Source organism: Pleurodeles waltl, chromosome 4_2 (genome assembly GCF_031143425.1).
Source record: "Pleurodeles waltl isolate 20211129_DDA chromosome 4_2, aPleWal1.hap1.20221129, whole genome shotgun sequence".
Taxonomy (NCBI): domain Eukaryota; kingdom Metazoa; phylum Chordata; class Amphibia; order Caudata; family Salamandridae; genus Pleurodeles; species Pleurodeles waltl.
In genome coordinates this window covers 930,654,516-930,681,866 of record NC_090443.1, presented here as the reverse complement: position 1 = coordinate 930,681,866, position 27,351 = coordinate 930,654,516, and the positions used below count along the sequence as shown (strand labels likewise).

Below are 27,351 nucleotides of genomic sequence, written 5' to 3'. Positions count from 1 at the left end.
CCACAGTGCGGGGAAACTTTTGATGCACCACCTGCCTTGCGGCTGAAAAACTAGCACCGCCGGCCTCGTGGCTAAAATTGATTCTGCATTGCGGCTAGGAGATCGACCCAACGCGGCTGGAAAAACAATACACAACACCCACAGCAGCTGTTGTTAATGACGCAAGCCCCCACGCAGTTCTGTTTCCTGACACCGTGTGACCGGATTTCGACACAACATCACTGGGCGCGGAAAATGAACTTTAAGCCTGCCCAGACCCGAGGTGCCAGTCTGGATTGACGCATTGCTCTCTTGTGGGAGAGAAGAAACAACGCATGGTCTCACTTGCGACTGAGAAATCGATGCATCGGTGGCCTTTTTCGGCACACACTCGCACGTACAGCTTTATTTTTTACACTACCCAGGAACTTTTGTGCGCTAACAGCGTTCTCAGTGTTATCTAAGGATTAGGATGCTTATTCTTTTAAAAATTCTTATCTTGACTTGTGTAAGTTGGATTATTGTCGTTTTGGTCTTGTTTTGTTTAGATAAATGTTATCTATTTTTCTAAACCTGTTTCCACTGAGTTACTTTGTGTGTTGGTACAAATACTTTACACTTTGCTTCTGAAGTTAAGCCTGCCTGCTAGCTCCAAGCTACTAAGGGGGTTAGCGGGGGTTAACTGAGGGTGATTCTCCTTTAACCTGACTAGAGTGAGGGTCCTTGCTTGGACCGGGGGTAACCTGACTGCCAACCAAAGACCCCATTTCTAACAACTTTCATTCATTCCTTGGCTTGCCTTTCAAAATTCCCTTGATTTCGTAGGTAAATGCTTTTTGTCCCGCCTTGAGGATGTTTTGTTACCGCCTTGGAGACTGACCCTGTTATATCTATTATTGCACAATTGGCCATATACCTAACTGTGGTGCACCACTTATTTCTTTTGTCGCTCCATGGATGTATCTTGTTTCTTCTTCTTCCTTGTTTTTGGGCATGCCGCTGTGGTGTCTGCGCCCAAAGGCTGGAAGCTGGAGGGCGGTTCTTTTTTATTTATCTATTTTTTTGAAGTTTCATACAACGCAAACTTGATCGCAGGAGCACTTTACATGAGTACCACTTACGTAGATTTTTAGCAGTTGAAAAATATACAAACTGGCACATTTTAAACAGAAAAAGCACAGAAATCCTCAACGCAACTCTCCCGGCACAGTGGGAGAGCCAATATTACAATATTCACTGCTGTCGGTGAAACTCGTCCCATAATGCTTTGCAGGGCATTTCTTTTACAACATTTTTTGCCAATAACTCAGTCTGTGGTGGTTCTACGACAATGGGACCGCCACCAAAATGTTCAGAAGGACATCTGTGTGGCCATTCAGTGTCTTGTTAAGCTCTCTCAGGGCTGAAACTTTTGTTTTACAGCTGGGAGTAGTTTGAGTTTTTAAGGGTCTTATTTGTAATACTATTCCAGTAGGCTGAAAATGTGTAATGCACTACATCCTCTCGGAGCTAAATATATGGTTACACTGCATTACATTCTGCCATTTTGTTTTCATGTGGTTATGCTCTTTAGGGGCTGACTTTATGGTTACATGACAATGTTTCTTACAAAAACTAGGCACTAGTGTGAAGTTCTTTGTTTGAAGCCAGGTCATAGGCTATTGGTTTGCAAGTGAAGCTGTGCCCAGCTCTCCGCCTCAACCTGCCTGAGATAACCCATCCAGGCACACCTAATCCTTCTTCTGTGTGGCTGTCTGGTAGGAATATACAAAGGCCAACTGCTTCTCTCACCTAGTCATATGACCCAGGAACGTGCCACAGGCACCAAATAGGGCAGGAAAATGTAAATTTTGTAAAAGTGGCATTTTCATAATTGTGACTTAAATTCCAACTATGAGGGGGCATGACTGGCTACCAAGATAGCAACCACAAGGTTTTGTGCTCCGCTGACGGCCTTGCACAATCCAGCACATTGTGCCTTTAATCAGGGACTGTGAGGAGCCCCCGTTTCTCCTAGGATGACTGTGCTTCATTTCTGTCCCTTAGCTGCGTCGGTGGTGAACCAGCATTCGAGGTGCCGACTCGAGGTAACATGGCCGAGGCAACATGGGCTGGGTGGGAAGTGAGGTTCCGCAAGACTGACAGAGAACCTGAGCCCCGAGCGGGGTGCTGAGGGCTAGCGGGGGCAGGAGGCATGGGGGTCCCCTCACTGAGTTAGAGCAGCTGGAGGTGCCCATTGCAATGAAGCCTGGCGAGCTGGGGCCCATTCGCAGCCTTGAGGCAGTGTGGAGGCCTGGAGTGGCTGGACTGGACTGGTGCTCAGCCCCCCTGCCGACTTGGGTAAGTTGTGTGGCAGAGAGGTCAGGGCACACCACTGGTGACAGAGTGGCAGTGCGGAGATCTGGAGAGTGACGGCAGCTGTGAGGTGCCTGGAGGCGCAGGGAGGATTGAGGAGGAGGGGTGCGCCCACACACATCTTGCAAACCCCCTAGAAGGGCTGACTAGCAGGGGCCCATGAACAAGAGGGGCGAGCACTACGTGGTGCCTGCTGAGATTGAGAGCGAGTGCTTGGACAGTTTGGTGGGGCATGGGATTGACCTGGGGCCTTGGCCATGGCTTGGACCTTGTAGGCCCCTGGGTGCTGCAGTGCCCATAGTGGAGCCAGAGACTGGTCGGAATCCCATGCTGGAGTGGTGGTTTTGGCTCCTGGCAAGAAGCACAGAGGTGAGTGGTGGGGTTGGAGCATGAGTGACTGCTGGCAACTTAAGTGGCGAAACTGGGCACCGTGGTATTTTGAGAGCAGAGTGTCCAGTGTTCCCTCCATTCTTTCCCTTCCCACACCCAACTTGGTCTACAGACTGCAGATGGGGCTGCTGAGGCCCCCACTGGTTGCTCATAGCTGGAAAGCAAGACTGGGAGTAGCAATATGTGCAAAGACAAGGAGGCCTCCCCCTCTCAGGGAATAATTGACACATTTACCTGACTCACGGTGGACTGGAGAGAGTGCAGTAGTGATGGGCCACAGCCTGTTGGTGCCCAGCCACACTCCACAGAATGTGTCTTGCAGGCCATTCACAACTCCCGATCCTTGCTGGAGGGCAAGATTCAGGAGGTTAGCACTGACCTGTTCCTCCTCCACCAGGATTTTTGCAAATCGGTGAAGAGGGTCTCAGAGGCAGAGGGGAGGCTGTCGTGGTTGAGACCTTCCACACCACATTGGCTGCCCTTCAGTATAGAGTGGGCCTTCTGGAGACCAGAGCAGAAGACACCGAGCGCATGTCACAATGTAACAATATCTGGGTGGTAGGAGACCCAGAGGGTACTGAATATCCAAGGCCCAACAACTTCTTTGCTGACTGGATCCGTTCCTGGGTGACCAAAGGGGTGTTGTTCACTTGCTTTGCAGTGGAGTGGGTGCACATGTCCCTTTCAGCCATGTCGCCTAGTGGGAAACCCCCCAAAGCCGGTAATAGCCAGGCTTGTCAGTTTGTTTGACATAGACTCCATTCTAAGGGAGGCCCAGACTCAGGGAAAGCTACAGTGTAGAGGAGCCCAGGTCATGCTCTTCCCAGACTATACTTTGAAGGTCCAGCAGCAATGTTCACCTTCCAAGCCATTAAGGAAAAATTTTGGCCATGCAAATAGGTTATATCCTACAATTCTCTGTGTGCCTGAAAGTCATCCACGTAGACTGGACCATTTTATTTGATATTTGGAGAATGTCTGGGCTAAGTGGAAGATCACCCGGTCCACCAGCCTGGGGGTTTGGGACTTCCCACTACTCCATGTTCTGATTCCACTGCTCCTGCATGGCAGCAGTTGCCTTGTTGCACCAGGAGGATCGGGCCGCACAGATCGAAGGAGGTGATGACATTCTGCCGAAATCACTTGAGATTGAGATGTACGGTGGGCTCCCCCAAGGACTGCTGGGCACCCTGGGTGGCTCCACTGGTGGACACAACGTGTTGACTTTCAGTATTTTGCGGGGGTTTGAGAAGCCTACCCCCTGCTTTTGTTTACTTGTTTTCATGCCAGGGAAATTTTAATTGCTTTAACAGTTGGGCGACAGATGCTATACAGGGGAAAGTGTACGATGGTGGTAGGGGAGAGATGAATAGCTTCTGTCAGTTTTGGAGCCCCAGTCGGGTTGTTTAGTGGGTTCATTTTATTGTTATCTGTTTCAGTGTGCTGAGGCTCAGGACCCCATCCTGGTCTCCCAGAAGAATATTAATGGTATTATAAAATGCAGTGGGCTCAGGCACAGTCATGGGCTCCGCCAATGGGGAACACATTACAGTCACCTGGAATGTGACTGTCTCAATGATAAGATAGAATGTGGGTGGTCCTGGCTTACACCAGGCGGCAGCACCCAGTGGGGAGTAATTTTTCCCTCTTGAGGCGTCCTAGGTACTCCTGGGTCTACCACTCAGGCTATATAAGGACATCTGGGGGGTGGCCATTCTGCCTAGGAAGTTTTTCCCGCTGGTGGTTCTTGATTTGACCACACACCCCTTGTGATCCTGTGTGGGACACTTGATGGAATAGCATGGATGCAGGGGAGTATCTATTCTCCTCTGAATCTTCTTTGGAAGGGACGTTGGAGGCGGTGGCCCAGCATATGGCAGAGTCCACACCTGGGTTTACACTACTAGGGTGGACTTCAAGTGCAGTCACGGATCCTGTAGTGAACACAACTTCTGCCATGGAGTTGCACGTACTACACTCTTTCGATCCTGGGCAGAGGTGCTGGGCCTGGTGGATGCCTGGTGGCTGCACCACCACTCAGAGCACCAATACACATACTATTCCTTCCCCATGGCACTTCTTCCCACTTAGACTATTTCCTGCTGTCTTTCTCAGATGTGAACTGTATAACAGTCTCAATCTTCCGAGGGGGCTTTCAGATCATTCTCTAGTATTATTGACGGTTAGGGGCAGGCGACGGGGCAAATGCGGATTGGGAGGTTGAATGCCTGGTGCTTCCAGGATGGTGACTTCGCAGAAGAGATTAGGGGAGCCATTATAGATCACCTCCAACTTAACAACGGTACAACTGCTCCCCCATGGACCTTCGGGAAGAGTATAAGATTGTCTTTAGGGTCTGGGCTTTATAGGTGGTCACAATAGGGAAAGGGAGTTGCTGCTGTTGGATAGACAAGATTACTGTTCTCAAGCAGCCGGTTCAAGTCTCTCCCTCGAAGTCGGTGCAACGGAGTGTTGACTAGGCTTACTTGGAGCTTTGACGTAAGTTGTTCGATTCGGCAAAACTCTGTTGGCTCCACTCTAAGGGGTGGGTGTATGAAATGGGGGTGAAAAGGTGGGCAATCTGATATACATGCTGGTGGTGGTGGATTGCCCATGCACTCTGGTGTCCAGGCTGTGCACTCCCAGGGGTGTGACGCTGCGGGTGCGGAACTCTTGGTGGGGGAATTTGCTTCACATTTCTGCACTCCAACCACTGGCTGAGACCCCCCTGCTCTGAAGCAAGCCCACTCTATTATCCATGATTTGCCTATGCGAATGCTTTCGGTCTTAGAGAGTAGAGGTTTGGATCTCCCCCCCCACCCGAGGAGGTGCAACAGGCCATTTCTGCGATGGCCACCTGAGAGGCCCTGGGCCCTAATGGGTTTCCACTTGAACTGCATAAGTGATAATCCTCTTTGTTGGTCCCACATGTGATGGGGCTGTACAGTGATGGGTTTGCCCTGGGAAGGCTCCCTCTAGACCTTAGGGGCTCCATGCACACTGTGATACTGAAACCCAATAAACCCCAGACTGACTGAGTCGTATCACCGTTCTCGCTTATCTATATTGAGATAAAAATTCTGGCTAAAGTTCTAGCTACACATCTGCCCAAGGTTTATAGGTTCAGTGATCCACGCCAACCAGAATGGTTTTATTCCAGTTAGGAGTACTAAGCATTGCCACTGCCGGCTGCTAATGGCACTTACCCACTCTGGAGAACTACTGGGTGGTGCAGTCCTCCTGTTAGTGTACATAGAGAGGGCCTTTGACACAGTTCACTGGCCTTTTCTCTTAGTGGTCCTATGTAAGATGTGCTTTGGTTCCAGGTCTCATCTTGTACATAGATTTGTGGACTAAGGTCTGAGTGAATGGTGCGCTGTTTCAGACATTCACTACAGAAAAGGGCTCTCAGCAGGAGTGCCCGCTATCCCCACTATTGTTCCCTCTAATGATGGAGCCATTGGCAGAGCTTATCTGAACAGACAACAGATTGTGTGGGTTTGAGTCAGTGAGGGGGGCAGAGGACCGTCTGTTCCTGTACGCCAACGGCATACTCCTCTTTCTCAAGAGGCCACAGGATTCCCTCCCACTGCTTATGGACCTCCTGGTGATTTATTGGGATGCCTACATCACCAGTTTTTCTATGGGAGGGCAAAACACCAAGGGTATCCTTTTCAGAGTGTTTTTTCTCTTCAATGGGGGGACTAGGATGGGTAGATGTTAAATTGTATTATTAGTATAGGAACACAACTAGTGAAGATTAATGACTGGCTGAGGGTGAACAGGGAAAACCCGGCTCACAGATTGGAGTTAGAGCTGTTGTATCCTTAAGGTGTGCTTTCCCTGATGCACAGTAGATTCCCCCTCCCACCACCCCACCAAACTGGTCACCCAGATCCCTATTCAGTGCATGTATGTGGCCCTTTGGCACATTAAATGGTATGGTACTCTTTCAGAGGTGACTCCCCTCTAGCATGGAAGGTAGTTGTTGGAAGTGGCTGCCCATGCGGGACATCCACTCTCAGGATGTCTGGAGGGAGGGATACGTGATCATTCCAAGAGTGAGAGGCCAACTTCAGTTGCAGTCCCCACAGTTCCTTAGGTATCTTCAGCTGCACCATTCTTTGGAGGACTATAGGGACCAGCTTGGAACTCTCTTTAATGCTTTAAAATGCAAGTTGGTGATGGAGGACTTGGGGAGGGGAGTTGTCTCATGCCTTAATAAGTAATTGGTTGTTAATATGCCAGACACCTTACAGGCCCTCAACATGATGGGAGGATGACATGGGCCTCTTGATAATGAATAGGTGGAAGCGAAAATGTCTCCCAGAATGTTGGCTATTACCATGCGTTTTCACTTAAGCCAGTTCAGGTACATTCACTGATTCTATTGCCCCCTGGAGTGGCTCTGGCAGATTGACTGTGTCCCGGAGTCCGACTGTTTTAGGTGCGGCCACTCCCTGGGCTCTCTTTATCATGTTCTATGAGTTTGCCCAGTAGCTACAAGTGAGAAGTTACCAACTGAACTGGACGGTTAGTTGGACGACCATTGGCTATGGACCCCAAGGTTCTGTGATGAATCCATCTGAGTTCTTATTGGGACTCAGGAGTTTAGCTTAGCCTTTGGTTTCCAGGCCATCTCAATTATGTTTGATAGGAACATAACGTACACTTGTTGGGGATTGTTTATATAATTACCGCCTCAAGTCTGCCTCCTTATCCGTTGTTAGGGAACATACCTGCGTCAGGGGTCCTTCAAGATCTGTATAAATACATCTCACATGGACCTTGCTGCAGAACTCAGCCTTTTTTTTTTTTTGTCACCACGGAGTCTGACCTAAAGACCTCATTCCAAGGTAACCAGGGTTGGGGGCGCTTCTCATGGTACTGGCAGATTAGGTTTATCATACCAGCTCTCTTTAGGTTAGAGATTAGGGGCTATATGTACAAAGATCCGGTTTTGCAACTCACAATTTGCGAGTCAAAAAAATATATATATATTCATGAGGTAGGTCGCAATTTGCGACCCCATTGGGAATGGTTGCACTCACAGGGATGGTGGCTTGCTGGTGTCAACAGACCACCAATTTTGTGACTGCTTTTAAATAAAGCAGTATTTGTTTTAAAATGCAGCCCGTTTTCCTTAAAGGAAAATGGAATGCATTTCGAAAACAAAAATTAAAAGTTTTCTTCACTTTTTTCAGAGCAGGTAGTGGTCTGTGGGACCATTGCCTGCTCTAAAAAAATGTTTTCCCATGCATTCACAAAAGGGAAGGGGTCCCATGTGGACCCCTTCCCTTTTGTGAATGGATTAGCACCAATTTGAAACTGGTGCTAACTGCGATTCGCAGTCGCAAAACAATCATACATTCCATTTAGAATCAGTATTAGGAAGGGATGCCCTTGACACACCCCTTCCAAATACCGAATCGCAAAGCCCAAACTGCAATTCGGCCGAATCACAGTTTGGGCTTTGTTCCTCCCAAAAAGCATTTTTCTAGTCACAAACTAGACTAGAAAAATGCTTTGTACATCTGGCCCTTGGTTCTCTTGCTAGGATTTTTTTTTTTCATGTCATGTTTATTGTAAGGTGGTGTAGGTTTTAATAGTCACAACTCTCATCTTCACAGCTCTGTTTCTTATACTCTTTATTATCCTAATCATTGCAGCACATGCATTTTATTGTAGATTGCGGTTATTGCAGTAAATATATTGAAAACTCTACTGCATCTCCTTCATTGCCTGTGTGTGACTGAGACTTGCCGCTAACATGAGAAAAGGGTAACTTCTGTTCACCACGACTTCCCTGAGAGGTCTTATCTAAAGTCCTTGTATAAGGGTGCCAGAAATCACCTTTGCTGTCTGAGTTTTGGTGAGGTACTGCTTGTGAGCTGGGAAGGTTGGGCCAACAGTTGCGACTTGTTGTAGAAGTAACTCAGTCACCTACAAGCAAAAGTGCTGTCTCCCCTAAACCAATAGACTCGCCTAGGAGCGAGAGTCCAGCTACGACAGTTGTGCTGTTGGGGATTATGGAACCCTTGTAGGAGCCTCATGCGCACTTTTTGCCACTGCAGATACAGTGCCCAAGAGGGATCTGGCAAGGTATTGGAGGGATGAGAGGGCGCCGACATTGCAAGAATAGGTCAGAGGTATCGACCACTGTGCAGCAATGGAGAAATTGCTTTTTTAAAGCACAGGGGGTCCCACAGAAATATGAGCACAAATGGGTGCCTTCGACTCAGTACAGACACTCCTTAGACTAATTTGGACCCATAATGTGCACAGGAGACTCTGGGCCTGATTTAGATATTGGTATAGGGGTTATCCCATATGGCAAAATCTAAATCCCATTGGATATAATGGGATTTAGATTTTGCCCGGCGGGATATCAGTCACCGCTGTGATGGAGTAACCCCTTCGCCAGTATCTAAATCAGGCCCTTTGTCTGTGCCTCCTGCAATTATATGAGGGATTGAAGAAGGGGGAATGCATCATGTTTACTGTTTTTAGTTTGTTATTATGCTCACTGCCTAATATTCAAAAGGGCTGCCTTCTGGCCAAAGTTATGTTTTGTGCTGATCTTTGTCAACTATGCATAATTAATAAATGTCTCCGACACTAAACATGACTTTCCTACCTGCTCCAATCAAATGTTAACACTTATTAGATGTAATAAAGCAACCAAGTGTTATCCTATGGGAGAGGTATACCTCACAGTAGTGAAAAATTCATTTAGGGGTTTTCACTAGCAAGACATGTAAAACATAAAAGTACATGCCCAACCTTTTATTACAATCCACCATGCCCTATAGCTGTCAAGAGCCTACCTTAGGGTACGCATAATAAAAAAGGGAATTTAAGGATTGGCAAGGAGTGTTTGGGTTACAGAGTTGATTAGGCACTTTAAAGCTGCTAACAGGCTGCAATGGCACTCCCAAAACATATTTTAAGGGCTACAAAAGTGGTTGCCACAATAAGTGCTGCAGGCTCATTAGTTGTGTTAATTTACAGGTCCTGGTATATAGTATACCCCATTACTGGGGACTTATAAGTAAAGTCAATCTGTCAATCAGGTGTAAGCCAATTTGACCATGTTTTAGGGAGTTAGCACAAGCACATTATCACTGGTAGCAATGGTAAAGTGCAGCATTCTAAGGCCAACAAATATGAATTGAGTGGTGACTGCAAAACTTTGAGGGAAAGACCACCCTAAAGCTGACCGGTCTAGCAAACACGTACATACATAACCAGGCATCCAATGGTCACTCAACATCACTCACCATATGCAACATCATGTCCATGTCAAAACACTCTATCGAGGTATGGGACCTTCTAACTTCACTTTCTCCAGATTTTTGCTTTTTCGCTAAGACTTGGCTGAATTCCGCAGCCTTGCCCTTCATTCCTCTAGCTCTCCCTGAGAACTATCACCTTGTCAAACTGGACAGAGTCCAGACTTGGTGGGGCCATTGCAGTTGATTTTAGAGATACAGTTAAAATAGAACTTATCAATACCTTCTAGCCCATTAGGTGGAACTGTTTGTTTTTAGAATTGTGCTCTCGCCCAAAGATATTGGAAGCTGCACTTATAAACCCTCCTCCTAGTGCCAAGAAAGATTTCTGCCATCTGTTAGCGGAGTATATTGCGCCATATTTATTGGCATTGAACTATTTCTTGCTCCTGGATGACTTTACTTTTCATGGGGAAGATGTTTCTGATGCCAAAGTGGCCCAACTGCTGGCAGTTATGGAAAAGCAGTTATGCTGGCGGTCAATAGACTGCCAGCACTGGCGGTCTGTTGACTGCAGCAGCTTTGGTGGTCTAGTTAAAAGAGGCCCTATGTCTACGAAGGACCCCGTCTTGACTTTGTCCATGAAGGACTCCGTCTCAACTCATCTTGACTGTGTGCAGAACCTGCATTGCTTTACTGAAAAAAGCATTTCCGCTGCTTTCTCAAGCCACTAGTAAAACTTTACTACAAGCCTTAGTCATTAGTCGTTTGGACTGTGATAACACTTTGCAAAACACTACTGTCAAAACTACAGGTTGTACAGAACACGGCTGCCAGACTATTATGTAATCTTCCTTCTGGCTGTCCCTCTGCCCCTATCTTAAGGGACTTGCACTTGTTGCCAATCAGAAAACGAGTGCTATTCAAGATATATTGTCTCACCCACAAAGCACTGACTGGTGAAGGCCCAATCTATTTGCAGAGAAGGCTCATCAATCACTGTCCTGTCAGACTGCCCAGATCTAACTTCAGACTCCTCAGATCCATACCTTGAGATCTGGCGGGAGGTCCTTCTTGTACCTCGCTTCTTTCTATTGGAACAAACTGCCCCTTCACATACGTTCATGTACGGAGCTGAATAAATGAAAAAAAACTGCTCAAGAAATGGCAGTTCTAGCCCACCTGCCGATCTAAATTTAGTAGAGCTCCTGGAATATACCTTTCGTTATGATTTGTTTGTGCTATACCAAGTAATGAAAATATAACATAACTCAAGTGCCTAGACACATACAAACTATCTGATATTCATATATGCATCACTGACACTTGAAAACATAATCACATGATTAGATGCCCATGCACACTATGAAAATTGCACAAACCATTAAAGAAGTACACATAATTGACACCAAAAAGCACTTTAATGCCTCATCAGGGGTAGTAAACGCCATATTCATACAAATACAATTACAATCTACACACATAATCAGATGCTTACACATGATCATAGTCCCACACATTAAGGTGGTCATTCCACCCGCCAACCACTTCCCCCCCTCAGACCGCCTTTGTGGCCTGAACCCCGTTGGCCCTAATAGGACTTCACCACAGTGTCAGCGGGTGGAACACTGTGTCCGCCTGCCGGCCCTGAGGTGAACAGGGCAGCGGGGGCAGCAGCACCCATCGCTCATTCCACTACCCGTAATTCAGGCAGTGGAATGCTCAATGGGGCTGTGCATGGGGGCCCCTTCACTGCCCATGCGAAATGCATGGGCAGTGCAGAGGGCCCCCCGGAGTTCCCCATTCCGCGAAAATTCCATGGTGGTGTGAACTACCATGGAAAAGCTGGTGGATGGGGACTCCTAATGGGCCCTGGAGAATATGAAACCACTGGGGCAGCCAGGTTGCCGGCTTGCAGTGTCGTTAGTCTGACCGTGGCGGCTCTGCCACGGTCATAATATGGCGGTCACACCGCCAGCCTGTTGGCGGTGGGGCTGCCACAGCGAGTCTGGTGGTCATGTGACCGCCAGACTCGTAATGACCACCACATTTTTTTTTCATTTACCTACGGAGGCAACAGCTTTGGAATTTTCAACTGTGCATATGTGCATTTTTTGCATTCCTCAGTGCCACACCCTGAATGTGAGAGGTATGTCCAAACATGGGTCCTGTGCTCACTGTGCCACTGGAACTAAGTTGCCTCCTACTGAGGAGGCTCAAAGAGGCTGCGACTGGTCTGATGTAATTTGTGTTCCAGTTCTACTACATTTCGGTGTTATGGTGGGTTATAAAGAGAGTTGTGCATCATTACATCACCAAGCTTAACCAGTTCTGTGAGAAAGAATGGGCAGAATTCCTCATATGCAAATACTGGTAATTTTTACTTCAAGTTATTTCTCCTTAAGAGAATACGATATGTTACTAAATCAAGGCTATTCCATATTGGCTGATTTTTTCTGTTCAATAAATAACATACATGTCAAACCTCCCGATTCAGGTGGGAGACTACCGATTTCAAGGCTAGCCTCTTGCCTCCCGATACCTGCATGTAAAAACCCGGTTCCTCTGCAGTCTTCAGCTGACAGGGCCTGGTCTTGTGTAACACTTGCATCACGCTCTCTCTGTGTGCCATAGCGCTTTCACCATACTCCTGACAGGTAAGGGAAAAAAACGTGCATTTGCCTATCTAATATCCAATTTTCAGCAGCAGACTTGCGCAGCCCATACATAACAGTAACCCAGTTTAGGTCCCAATAGAAGTCAGTGGGGGAAATACATTCTCACGATTTTTTATTTTTTTTAGAAATGTCCTACTTTTCTCTTCTAAATTGTTGGCATTTATGAAATAATGACCAACTCAAGTGCGTGTGTTATTTGTCACATAACATGAGATTTATCTACTGTTAGGATTTGATGAATACCAAATGAAATATCTTAATATGTAGAACAATTTAACTGTAAGATTGCACTCTTTATCACAACGCTATTTGTCCCAACTTGTGGTCCATCATTTAGATGCCTATTACGACACACCAGACGGAAGCCAATCACTGTGCAAATCAGAGATGGTCCAGAGCTATTACCAGTTGCTGTGATCAAATCAAGCATTCCATCTCTCACCTTTTTAGTTTTTTTTTATGTGAGATGCCCTAAGTTTGAGTGGTGTGCCCATGTGTGGGCCTTATGGATTACTGTGCAATAGAACCCACGCTGCACTTCACTCATGTATCCCAGTAAGGGGAAACTTGTCTGGGGTAGGTTGTGTTCCCATTTGAAGGGTACATGGCGAGGTGTCTGGGCTAGGTTGTTACAGTAAAGATAGGACCAAGGCTAATTTTCACTTGCGTTGCCTCACAATTGAAAATAATAAGTACTATGTTTATGTATTTTTAATATTAAATTGTATTTATTTATATGTTTACATTTTATTTTAAAAATTGTAATTTAGTATTTTCTGTGGGGGTTTTTGTTTAATTCCCTGTCGTGATTTTGTGGGATGGTGTTGCAGTACTAGCGTGTGGCACTGGATGTGTTTTTAGCAGTAACTTACATTCTGATTTTGTGTTTAAGCAAAAAGTAGTAAACTTACTCCAGAGTGTAAATTACTCAACCATGTTAGCTACCTGTGTGAATCCGGTTTATAGTGTTTTTCAAGCAAGGAATATTTAAACAGAAAATTTCATTGCATATGGTTGAAACTCTTGCCTCTTTTGTGTGAACATATGACCTTTTGTGGCAAAGGGAGTGACTACTACTAGTAACAGGTGGGTAATATATGGCATCCTAGAAATGTATTGGCAAAAAGCAGGACCCACAGGTCCACTCTCAGGAGTTCCTCTGTCAATAAGCATGCTCTGCACATCTATTCCTGCTGCAGCCAAAAATGGAGATGGTTAGGTTTTTGTTTACCCAAAACCTTGCTGTAATTATCAACCACTCATCCTGGGAAGTCACACTTGTCAATATTATTATAGACAAATTACAACTGTAAACTTTAAGTCCATCATCAGCTTGAAGAATTATAACTTTACAAAAATACAAAGTGGTACAAAGTGGTTTGAAGACTGAAGAATCTGCTAAAACTGCTCAAGAGTTTCAAAAAGGAAAATTTGCTAAAGGTGTTCAGGATTATTGGAGGCTAGTACACAAACTATATCACTCAAATAAATGGATGAATCATTATGCAGCTCTCACTAATTTGCTTTTACACGTTGATATGCTTAAAATAATGATGGCTTTGGAATCATTCACTCTAAAATGTGCGTTGCTCTACAGGGAGTGCAGAATTATTAGGCAAATGAGTATTTTGACCACATCATCCTCTTTATGCATGTTGTCTTACTCCAAGCTGTATAGGCTCGAAAGCCTACTACCAATTAAGCATATTAGGTGATGTGCATCTCTGTAATGAGAAGGGGTGTGGTCTAATGACATCAACACCCTATATCAGGTGTGCATAATTATTAGGCAACTTCCTTTCCTTTGGCAAAATGGGTCAAAAGAAGGACTTGACAGGCTCAGAAAAGTCAAAAATAGTGAGATATCTTGCAGAGGGATGCAGCACTCTTAAAATTGCAAAGCTTCTGAAGCGTGATCATCGAACAATCAAGCGTTTCATTCAAAATAGTCAACAGGGTCGCAAGAAGTGAGTGGAAAAACCAAGGCGCAAAATAACTGCCCATGAACTGAGAAAAGTCAAGCGTGCAGCTGCCACGATGCCACTTGCCACCAGTTTGGCCATATTTCAGAGCTGCAACATCACTGGAGTGCCCAAAAGCACAAGGTGTGCAATACTCAGAGACATGGCCAAGGTAAGAAAGGCTGAAAGACGACCACCACTGAACAAGACACACAAGCTGAAACGTCAAGACTGGGCCAAGAAATATCTCAAGACTGATTTTTCTAAGGTTTTATGGACTGATGAAATGAGAGTGAGTCTTGATGGGCCAGATGGATGGGCCCGTGGCTGGATTGGTAAAGGGCAGAGAGCTCCAGTCCGACTCAGACGCCAGCAAGGTGGAGGTGGAGTACTGGTTTGGGCTGGTATCATCAAAGATGAGCTTGTGGGGCCTTTTCGGGTTGAGGATGGAGTCAAGCTCAACTCCCAGTCCTACTGCCAGTTCCTGGAAGACACCTTCTTCAAGCAGTGGTACAGGAAGAAGTCTGCATCCTTCAAGAAAAACATGATTTTCATGCAGGACAATGCTCCATCACACGCGTCCAAGTACTCCACAGCGTGGCTGGCAAGAAAGGGTATAAAAGAAGGAAATCTAATGACATGGCCTCCTTGTTCACCTGATCTGAACCCCATTGAGAACCTGTGGTCCATCATCAAATGTGAGATTTACAAGGAGGGAAAACAGTACACCTCTCTGAACAGTGTCTGGGAGGCTGTGGTTGCTGCTGCACGCAATGTTGATGGTGAACAGATCAAAACACTGACAGAATCCATGGATGGCAGGCTTTTGAGTGTCCTTGCAAAGAAAGGTGGCTATATTGGTCACTGATTTGTTTTTGTTTTGTTTTTGAATGTCAGAAATGTATATTTGTGAATGTTGAGATGTTATATTGGTTTCACTGGTAATAATAAATAATTGAAATGGGTATATATATTTTTTTTGTTAAGTTGCCTAATAATTATGCACAGTAATAGTCACCTGCACACACAGATATCCCCCTAACATAGCTAAAACTAAAAACAAACTAAAAACTACTTCCAAAAATATTCAGCTTTGATATTAATGAGTTTTTTGGGTTCATTGAGAACATGGTTGTTGTTCAATAATAAAATTAATCCTCAAAAATAACACTTGCCTAATAATTCTGCACTCCCTGTATATTACCTCTCCCTCTAGTGTATGGGGTATACATAAGTTATGTCTTTGAGAGCTCTCTTCGCTTTAAGGCCACTTAGTTGCTCCAAACAATCCATCTGTGATTTTTACCTCTTCATTGATCATCTACCAGTTATAACCTACCAATTCATATTATCAAAGGCTTTGGAATTAGGGGGGCAATTCAGAAAGGTATCAATTTTAATCTTTTTAACACAACAAAGATGGGCAAGCATGATTTCCAACAATGAACTCCAGGCCCTACACACGTTCAGGACCAAACCTCAGATCTAAGTAATTACACTTTATATACAAATCTTCAGTGTTTACATACTCCAAGTAATCTGTTCTGATGACTTGGGTTGCAACCACTCCCCAGTCCCCTTCTACCCCACTATCCCACTCACCAGACACAGCAGTTCCAACTATGTGTTAACTTTTAGATCCTTAAGTTGCTTACACATGACATATTCCTCTAGGACTTCTGTCACTGTGTGCAAATGAAAAAGAACTTGTGCAGACAACAAGCTGGATGAATTTGACCTTGTTATCATCAATACCTTGGGTGTTGATCCATTTCAGAGCCATAAACCAAAGACTAATTGTCCCAGTTTAACAAATAGTTCACAAAGATATTGCTTCCCCAAAAGGAACTCATTAGCCCTTTAGGAGCCAGATAATTTCCTCTTTCTTTAAAGTGCCAACAGATTTTTTTTAAATGTTTTACCGTGATGAGCGTTGTAATTTATTATTTACCAAGAATGTGGTTTTATTTATTTGTTTTGTTTCCTTAAGCTCAGGGTAGATGTTATTTTTAGCTCGTTTTCTATTTTTGATGTTCAGTCGCTGGTACTTTCATTTGGTACCATTGTAGTAGCTTGGGCTGCATCCTCAAGCAGTTAGGTCTGGAACGTTGCTTTGGAGCAGTCCCAAGTTTGCATGTAGCAAATCCCTATCTAGAGTGACATAGCGGGTGAACAAAATGGACTGGAATACTGCCCGGCCAATTGCCATTGGAGGAGAATAATTCAAACATTCCTTCATCGACTTGTTATTTAATGCCTTAGATGCTCCAAATGCAACAAGTATGCCTAGATGCGTGTGTTCACAGAAGTAAAAAAATACCTCATTGATGAGGCCTAAGTAGGTAAGAACTGGTCTGGGAGGCGTGTGCTCCCTTCTAGATATGACTGGGCCCGGCACTTGATCTGAGCTGTTTTTATTGGAGCAGGGCCAAGTCTAATTTTTGCATGACAGCTCACTATCTAGAGTGGCATACTAGGCAAAACAATGGACTGGGATGTGACCAGACCAATCTCCATTGGCTGAGAATAATTTAAGCATTCCTTCCATCACCATGTGGATGGTTGCATTAGACCCCTTTAAGTGTGACACACTTGCCCAGGTATGATGCCGTGCTCAATGTGTCTGAGGACTCAAGCTATAACTCACTGATGAGGACTAAATATGCCGAAGTTGGGATTTGGTTGCTCGTGTTCCTTTTTGGGGTGGCCCTGGTCTGGCAGTTTGGTTTGGACCGTTTCGATTTGAGTCGGACCAGTCTTATTAGAATATGCGGTAATCAGTCTTGATTGGCATAGTGTGCGAAACGTGATAGCCTTGAATGCTGCCTGAGGGATCACCAGTGGCTGAGATTGTTGTTCAAAACTTTTTTCCAACACCTTGTTGTTTGATGCTCAAGCAGATTAAAGGCACCTTTTAATGGCTTTTAAATTTGGTTTCTTCACTTTCTAGCTCAATCCTAATATAGCTGCTGTCTTAAAAACAAAAACTCGGACCTGTGCAATGTTGCTGTTAGGTCTTGCCATAATCACATTCCTTTCCTTTTTCTTTGGTGTATAAGAAATATAACATGAAATAAACATAATGGATAAAGATGCTACATATCTGTCTCTCTATGAAATAAACATTCTTTTTATTCCTTATGGAAAAGCACTCATATTCACACCTGGCTTCAAGCGAATGAACTACTCGCTTAAAAATCCAAAAATAGCAATAGCCCTGCTTTTCCCAGGGCCCGGTTTTCTACGAAGTCTCTACCACTTATTGACACTGTAAACAACTAGGTAATTGCTAATCGAAATCAATCCAGTTGTTAAGCAAACAACCTTCCAATTTAAACAAAAATGTAAAAGACCCTCAACCGGGGCGGCTCCTCCGCTATGGCGGATGAGCATCGCCCCTCCTCCCATCGCCAGCAGCAGCAGCTGAAAAACCTTTACAGTAAAACCATAATAAACTTTGTTTGGGCCATGGTGCGTGACAGCCATGAGGCGTGACAGGGACAGTGCATGTATGTTTGGCCAGGTGCCTTGGGCCGGCCGAACATACATGTGCACTAGTCCCTTTCCAACCCGGCACTGTGTTGCCAGGTTGGAGACAGCAGGCAGAGACTCTCACTCTGCCTCGGAGTGTCCTAGCTGGGGTCTCCGTACAATCCTAACGCTGCTTTCATGCTGCTAGCTGCAGCATGAAAGCAGCGTTAGATTGGACGCAGGGCAAGCTGGGAGCCCGTGCCTGCAGTGGAGGACCAGATCAGAGTGGCGCAGCGGGAAAGATGTTTTTAAAATTATTCTATTTTTCTTTTTGTCCCCCCGCCATGCGCCGCCCGCCCCTTTTCCCTCCTGTGAGCCACGAGTGCCCTCAACCATTCTGTTCCCCTAACCTACCGCCCCATGCCTTCAGACCATGTTTAGCCTTGTGTCCACCCAAATAATACATAGAACAATTAAACGATGACAATCACATAGAAGAGTTCTTTGGTACTAATAACATGACGCACGCTCACCCCAGTCATGCATGGTCTGTCCTCAATAGGCACGCTAATAAACTAAGATTGAGACTGTGTTTTACTGCTTGACACATACATTTTCAGACAAAGCAGAACATATAGAAAATAAAGGCCCTTCTCTTAGTAATTATTACTCAAACATTGCTCCACTAGATTTAATTCCGATTCATGCAATTACATGTGCCAGTGTTCATTGGAAGGCAGGGTTACCATGTTGGTCTCCCTGTGCTGCTGTATTACTTGCTCTGCATCTTTTTAGAGGAAGCCTCAGGGTGACTGAGCTGATCTCAAGAAAGTGTGTGTGCTTGCTTAATTAGGATGAAGATGGAAATGTGCTGTCTGATGAGGACCTGCGGGCTGAAGTCGATACGTTTATGTTTGAAGGCCATGACACAACAGCGAGTGGGATCTCGTGGATATTATACTCCATGGCCAGGCATCCAGAACATCAAGAGATGTGCTGGAAGGAGATAAAGGAAATTCTTGGAGACCGGGATACAGTTGAATGGTGAGATGTTCTTCAATATTGTTGGTTTGTAATACTATTGCATCAACCTTTGACGCATGAAATGTATGTTACAGTGTCCTAAAACATGCCCAAACCTACTCTGGTCTTGCTTCTTCTCAGGCTTTCCCTTAATACCTTTTATACTAATATAATGCTTACAAATTGAAATTGGAAATCATGGGTTGATTTGAGAATATGGAAGGGTTAGGCTAGCCTTCAGCTACCTTTCCCCAGTGGTCTTGCTGCTTGCGCCTAACCATCCTACCAACTAAAGCCATTAACAGTAATAAATTATTCCCAAATTATAACGGAGAGCCTTTTGGCATAAATAATATTAAAGACGCAATCCTAGCAGAGGATCACGTTTCCACAGTTTTATATATCAATCCATATACTTAAATAAACACACATACAGAAAGACCAAATTAAAAAAATATATATACTCACACATTTCGAACAAGAACTATTTCCTCTCGTGCACAGCACATCAAGAACAATCAATTCAGATGAGCAAAAAAAAGTTTTAAAAAACTTTTTATTTGGTGGAGATCGTTGCTCGACATGGGATTGTTGCAGCACTCTTCTTTCGTTCCTCTAAAAGTATAATAATGTTCTACAGTAAGTTCAGAATCGAACAGATTGAGTCATCCTTCCTTCCAACTTTAGGGAGCATTTCACAACACTACTGAATGAAAAAGAATCCCATTCTGGATTTTACACACCGTATTGGAAATTTAGTCCACTTTATTTCTGAGCCAGGGCCCACCTTCTGGCACAGCAAACATGGCGCTCTCACAGGATTTTACAAAGACTGCAGTTCCACTATGAATTACAAAGAGTCTGATTTCTGGAAGCCACTCCCAGTAAACGTCTGCCTTCAAGTAAATTCCAAACTGTCCTCAAGACTCTGCTTTTTGGCACTTGTAAGAAGTTAAGTAGAGGCATTGACCTCTTTATAGATAAAATAAATAAATAAGTGCATTAAGGCCTGCAGCATGGAGAGAAAAGTAAAGACAGAGTGCAACTTCCCTTCTCTGTCTTGGTTTAACCAGAAGATGCTGGATAGCTGGGTGGTTGGTGTGTGCTCCAGTCAGATGACGGAGGCATGAAGGGCCAAGCATGATTTTTCTCTTGAGGCCTTTAAAGTCCTACATAGACATCTCTACCCAGAAGTACTGCAGATCCCAGTCTTTCCTCAAACGTACTGTAGAGTGCATCAGTAAGAAAACGAGCTAGGCAGGCAAAACTAGTGTCTAATCTCCTAGCTACAGGGAGTGGAAATCCGTGACAAGCAGCAATAAGAGTTCAGCCACTGCTTGAAAAGGGATTATGGCGGGATTGGAGAGATTGGTGTAGATGCAGGAGTGTTCAATCCTGCATCTGAAAGCAAGCAGTAGAAAGACTAATGGACTGATCTAGAGTTTGACAGCTGAGTACTCAGTCAAAAACACTAAAAAATGTGACAGATGTTCTGTGTATTCAATTACGAGTCCATTATATGCTAAGGTGCTTGTGTTATGGTGGATGGGATATTCATCATGTTTGTGAGCAGTAACTACATTAAGGCATGCACGCTAATCAATCAAGTATCCACTAATATATTAATAAAATAAACTCTCCAAACATTAAGATGCATCATGAGCCATTCTGAACTTAAGTCAGGCTTCCAAGAAGGGGTTCATTATAGGTGTCCGGGTATTAACCGGAGGAATGAGCTGCTAATCCCTTAGCCTTTCCACAAACTATGTATCAAAATCAGATCATTTATAGAAGTTGATGAAATTATGGTTTCTGTGACCAGTGGTGGCTCTAGTCTAGTTGCCGGGAAATGGCACCACAGAACCATGTATTTGGTGCTATATCATATATTTTATATTATTTGTTGTTACATTAGATTATTTTTATCTCTACATTGGCACCCCAAGGGTGCCTAAAGCAACCCTGTTGTTTGCCTGGATGGCAAGCTGCTACTGCCCAACGCCACCTTTATTAGTGGTACATGTACCTTCAAGGCACCCTTGACTTTGCCTTTTAGGTAGTTTTGGTTTCCATACTACCATATACCTACATAGAGTTGGAGAAAAGTAAGTATAGCTATAGGTACTCAAGTTGATGTATGAGGATGGATGAAAATGAAACGGTAATCATGTGTAATCTGAAGGAAGGGACATGAATCTTTGCCATAAAAAATGGCCTCTGTGAGTGGTATGGCAGTGTGATCTGGGTGCCACAAAATTCATGCCACTCCATTTATTTTAATTATTTATTTATTGAGTTTCATAAAGTGCGAACATGACCCGATAGTATCTGAGCACTGTACAGAGTAAGATAGCATACCAAAAAACAAAGCAACAGTGGGCCGATTCACAAAGTTAAACTTAGACGTGCAGTTTTGCACCAAAACATTTAGCACTGGCTTCCACCATTTCTGTGCACCAGTCAGGCACCATATTTAAGGAATGGTGCAAGCCGGTGCAGAGGGTGGGATAGTGTAAAAAAAGACATTAGTCGGGGGGCTGGCGCTATGGAGGAAGTGGTTTTTGCACCAAAAAATGACGTTGGGCAGGTTAGAGTAAAAAAAAATACTCTAACCTCCCTAGTGTCATTTTCTGATGCAAAACCATCCATACCACATGACTTCTGCTTTAGAAAAGACAGGAATCATGCCCACCACCCCAATGGCCAGCACAGGTGACCATGGTCCCCTGGGCGTGGCCATTGCACCCAGTGCCATGTAGGGGGGGCATTTCAGGGCCCCCCATGGCACTTTAAAAAATAAAATGCAATACTTGCCTGTACTTACCTGGGATGGGGTCCCCATCCTCCGCAGTTCCTCTGGTGTTGGGGGAGGTGTCCCTTGGACCTGGAGAGGGCACCTGTGGGCTTAATTCATGGTGTTCCATCATGGAAATAGGCCCACAGGTCCCCTAATGCCTGCCCTGACCCAGGCGTTAAAAATGGGGCTAAGCAAGCTTAGCACCATTTTTTGACCCTGCCTCCCTCCCGCGCACCATTTTTGCACAGGAGTATAAATATGGTGTTGGGGCCATAGAGTTATGTTTTGCACGGGAACACCTACCTTGCATCTCATTAAGGCAAAGTAGGTTTCCACTTTTAAAAGATGACTTTAACCCCATAAATTTGGTGCTAAACGTGTCTAACTCCAAAGTATAAATATGGATTTAGTTTTGCACTGAATTAGAGTTTTAAAAAATGACGCTAATTCGGTGGAAACAGAGTATAAATATGTCCCTTAGTTTACAACTTTTAGAATTCACAAAGATCATTTATCTCCTCCCTGAGTGCAGACATAAAGAGAGTACTCATACATACCCTTTGTGAATTCCCAAATACGTAAACTTGGACTTTTGGTCTAAGTTTAGACCAAACGTCTAAATTTACATTTGTGAATTGGGCCCAGTATATTTACAAGCAACCTGCAACATAAGCAACTTGGTTGTAACTATGTAGGTCTCTTAGTTTCACTATAATACAATATATACAGGTAGGCAGCAGTGCAGATCGAAATTTAAAGATACAGTCTGTAGTTTTGTGGTAGCATAAAATGTGTTTAGGCAGTTAACATTTGTAGGTTACATATAGTATAGCTGAGTTTTACTGTCTAGACAGGTAGTTAGTATTTCACAGCAGTAAGTTTCTGAGTGGTGCGGGTACTTTGTTCATGTTTTTCTTACTCAAGAGTTCTAAACTACTGCTGTCTTGCAATGGCCCTCCACTCCTCCTATATCTAAAATAGGACATGTGTATTATTTTAGTTTCACAACTGTTATTACAAATAAATAATTCACTGGATTTAATGCAAAGAATGGATTGGTGAACACTGCATGTCTATTTGTGTACCTCTGATGGACTGAGATAAGGGTTTTATATGGTGAAAGGAGCGACAATAGGATCGGCTCTTGATATTGATACCTTATTTTTATTTAAAGAGGCCATTAGATTAATTGTGTCACAAGAGATCTCAAATCCCAAAAAAGATATCATCAATCAAAGAAATATTAAAGATTGGATATTGCTAGTGATTTTTTTATGATTCTGAACTCGGAGAACCCTCTACACACTACACTAGATGGTCCCCTTAAAAAGTAGCCATCATATTATCTTGTATGTATATGCAAATCCGTGTTCATTGTAATAGTAATGCATTTGCTTTCTTCCAGGGATGACCTTACTAAGATGACCTACACCACCATGTGCATCAAAGAAAGTATCCGCCTCTATCCACCAGTGCCTGGTGTGGCCCGAAAGCTCGCCACTCCAATTACGTTCTTTGATGGACGGACTTTACCTGCAGGTAACATTCACATATCCCGAAGTTCACTATCAAGATGATTCTCTACTTGTCAGTGAACAGCTAATGTAAATAAAAACAGAAACCATTCCTTAACAGAGTATATGGTTATGATCTAAGGCGTAAAAATGCAGTTTACCAGTAAATGATTAGCTACACAACCATGTCTTTCAACGTAGAGAAGAATGTGGAAGTAACTCTGGCTATTCCACAGTCTGTATTGTGTGCGTTTGGAAACACAAATCTGACCATACTCTATGCTATAAGAGTCACACATGTTGGCGCAGTTGTTAGGACAAATTACGTAATCAATGATATAAATAATTACCTTATGTGCCACATCACCATTGACACCATTGATAACAGCACCAATCTGCGAAGTGGCAAACTGGTGAAAAGCTCCTTGGCCAGCCAGATTTCATTTTTTCATTTGAAATGTAAGTGGTTTACAAATTCCACAGTCTTGATGCATACTTCTACCTGCAGATTCCTCTCCTCTTGAACCTCCTCCAGGTGCCAGCTAACACTCAGAAACTTGAAATAGCTCTCCTGTGCTGATAGATGGCACCTTGGTTCTGACTTTGTTCTTAAACTCAGCCCCTGGTATGATGTTACGGACACCCAGCTCATTGTCACTTTCTTTTCTTCTTCTTTTGATGCTCTGCTTGGAAAATTTACTCTCCGACAATGTATTTTGCATTGTTTTCAGGTATGTCTCCTGCAAAGGTTCCAGGTTTAAATTATGTCACTCCTGTTAGACAAAGATGTTGCTCCTGGACCCACGTGACCTCTGACTTTGATGCCTGGGGCCCAGTCATGATCCCATATTGTGCATGGTGTGGTCTTATGCATGCTAAAGCCAACGGAATGAGTGCAGGCTCTTCATGGTGTAGGTCAGAAGGGCTGTTAGCTTCACTTCTGCTCCAGACTCAAGTCCAGCTCAAAGGCACTCCCTGACTTGCCTTCAATCAGCAAGTCCTCAAAGAGTACAGATTTCAAGGACAAAAGTAGATTCTCTAGAAAAATCACAAGAAGCACCACAGGGGTGATTGTTTAGCTTCTCAATCCTGATTGCATTCCCTATTCTAGGGCTCTGGTTTAAGCTGGTAGCATTGCTCCCCGAACGTGGCTACAATGTTTTCTTCGTATGTCTTGGTGGCGATTGACCAGGCTCTGGAACCAAAGCCTTGTGCTCTTTTCCTGGAGGTTCCTTCCACTAGTGCAGACCACCCAAAAAGTGAAATTTTGTCCAGAGGTGATGTTGTCCTCCACTCAGGCTCCCTCTGGTGCATATGCAGACCACATAAAGCCACCAGAGCTCCTGCTGGCAGCTCAGTTCCTAGTGCTAGTCGAACCCATTCAGCCATGTCCTGGCAACATTTCAGCACTGTCTGAAAATGTGCCTTCACTAAAGGACTTACCCGTTGCTGTACCTTCGGATTTGTTAGGAACAGTGGTGAATTTTCAGCATTTGAAGGTCATCCTAGTCTGATCTCAACATAAAGCACTACAATTGCTGGAGGGTTAACATCATTTCAGGCCCTTGCCTGCAGCCAACATCCAGCCCCTGATGACCCAAAGTTTTGATGGCTCATTTCTCGTCAGTCGTGTGCTCCTGCTTCATTTCTATCCACAAAAAGCCCTGACTCTTTTCTTTCAAATCGTCCAGATAGGTAATCGAACAGGATGTAGACACTGGAGATGAAAGCCTTCTCTTCTGGGAGCCTTGCCCATGGTTACCAGAGGTCGCCCCCCCTCAGCAGCAGGAGCTGCAAACCTTTAAAAATAAAAAGATAATAAACGATGTTTATTGCACACATGTGCACAAGGGCTCTCTGCAACCCTGTAATGTGTTTTGAGACAGCAAGCCCAGGCTCCAATTCTGTGTTTCCAGCAAATCATAACACTTCTCTGAGCAGCGTCATGATTGGCCGCAGGGCAGGCTGGGAGCCTGCAGTCAAGTGGAGAGTGGCTGAGAGTGGCAGTGAGCATCAGGTAAGTCTTTTTTTATATATATCTATTTATTTTTGTGTTATTGCCCCGGCCCACCACTTTGCCCAGTCGCCAGCCGAGACTGATTGTTACTCAAATGTAACTTGCCTACAGACACGTTATTACCGTGACAAATGGGTCAGATGGTTGTACTAAATCTCATGTACCACCTTTGTGACCAATATGCAGAAATTATACTCAATGGGCTAGACATGGCCAAGCATATCATTCGCTCTGGCCTTGACACAGTAGATTCGATGGTCGTGTTCATGGGCCCCTTTGATTGACAACCACAGCCAGGCCCAGATCTGTTCTCAGGGTTTTTCTTGATGTCCAGATAAATAATATAAACATGCCTTTTGATGAATTGCTCACCTTTGGAGGGAAGGCAAACTTGACAGTGAATTACTTCAAGCAATGTCGAACTACAGCTTGGTATTTGGGGCTGCCGTTCCCCAGTTGCAGCAGCAGTACCAAAAACCCATGGGATAGTGTGTGGAGCTGACATTTCAGAGATGTCCACCCTTGCAGTCAGTGCAACAGAGTTACTCTCTGAACGTTTTCTCAAAAACTGATGAATGAATTTACTCCTAATCCCAAAAGGCATGCTTTCTAGGCCAAGATCTAGCTTTCTGCCAAATTTAGTGTGATTGCATTGAGCAATTTTAGCAATGTCGCTTTCCAAAAAAGTCTATGGAAAATGCATGAGCATTTTGCATTAAGGAACCCCACATGTTCTAAGCCCTGGCTTAACAGATCACCCTAAAGCTTTCCATTAAGAAACTAGACAAAAAAAGAACACTTTTTCCAAATTTTGTGAAGATTCATCAAATGGTGTTTATTAGCAAACCAATAAAGGCATTTCCTTTGGAAACTCAGACCTAACTATAACTACCTAGTGGTGACTGCCACTGGGTAATATACATTTCTATGACTATCTATCTAAATTCACTAAAAATGGAAGGTTACAGGGATGTTATAGCTAGGATCAGGGGTCAGATTTTACACGCACAAAACCATAGAGAAATTCAGCTGTTATAGTTAGAGCTATTTCAAGTAATTTAGCTCGTTCCCAGAGGTAACTAACTCTCGCCACTGCCATACAGTTTTCTCATCAATAATTTTACTGCAAATGTTAGTGATATTATAAATGATGTCATAGAAGATGTCATGAATGACGTAATATCTGTGGTAATTAGCAGTACAAGGTGAAGGCGCGAGTTATAGTTACCTTAGGGCATACCGCCACTGGGTTATATATATATATAATATATATATATATATATATATACTAGAAAATCAGAGGTTACAGGGACGTTATTGTTAGATTCTGATTTTACACACAGCCAGAGAGTATGCAAAGAAAACATACAAAGATTGAGATGTATTCTATCTAATATTTGCATTTGTTTATAGGTTTCCATTAGCCTGTGCCCATAAATGCTTCTTTCAGTTGTTTGTGTAGTAAATTGTGAAACTTTACTTATGCCTAGTTTGTTTTGGGATTCATTGCTGCTTTCAGTAGGATTGTTCTACATAGGCCAAAAGTGAATGAAAGGCAATCATTGTTCCTGTTAAAAAAAATTATATTATTTTTTGTTTTCTAGTGCACAATTAGTATTCCCTCCAAATAGCAGTTTGTATGTGTCACTGCAAGGTACATTTTTCATTGTGTTGCAGAGGGGTGCATAAGAAAGATGTTTTTTTGTTTGGAATGTTGGGCCAGTTTTATTTTGTGAGCCAGAGAGCATGCAAATAAAACATGTAGAGTAAGATGTATTCTATGTGCTATGTATTTGTTTATAGGTTTCCATCAGCCCGTGACTATAAATTGGTCTTTGAGTTGTTCATGTAGTAACTATGAAACTTTATATATGCAGTTTAGTTTATTTTTTGGGCTTCCCTGCTACTTTTAGTAGTATTGTGCTACTAGATAT

The 27,351-nt window shown here is 43.9% G+C and overlaps 1 protein-coding gene across 1 annotated transcript in view; it reads left to right on the top strand.

Annotated features, from left to right (window-relative positions):
* Nucleotides 1-27,351, top strand: part of LOC138293485 (cytochrome P450 4B1-like) — a 123,220-nt gene that overhangs the window by 75,223 nt on the left and 20,646 nt on the right. The window contains exons 8-9 of the mRNA XM_069232724.1: nucleotides 18,920-19,110; nucleotides 23,292-23,425. Coding sequence (XP_069088825.1) covers nucleotides 18,920-19,110; nucleotides 23,292-23,425 — 325 coding nt within the window. The remainder of the gene's footprint in view (nucleotides 1-18,919; nucleotides 19,111-23,291; nucleotides 23,426-27,351) is intronic.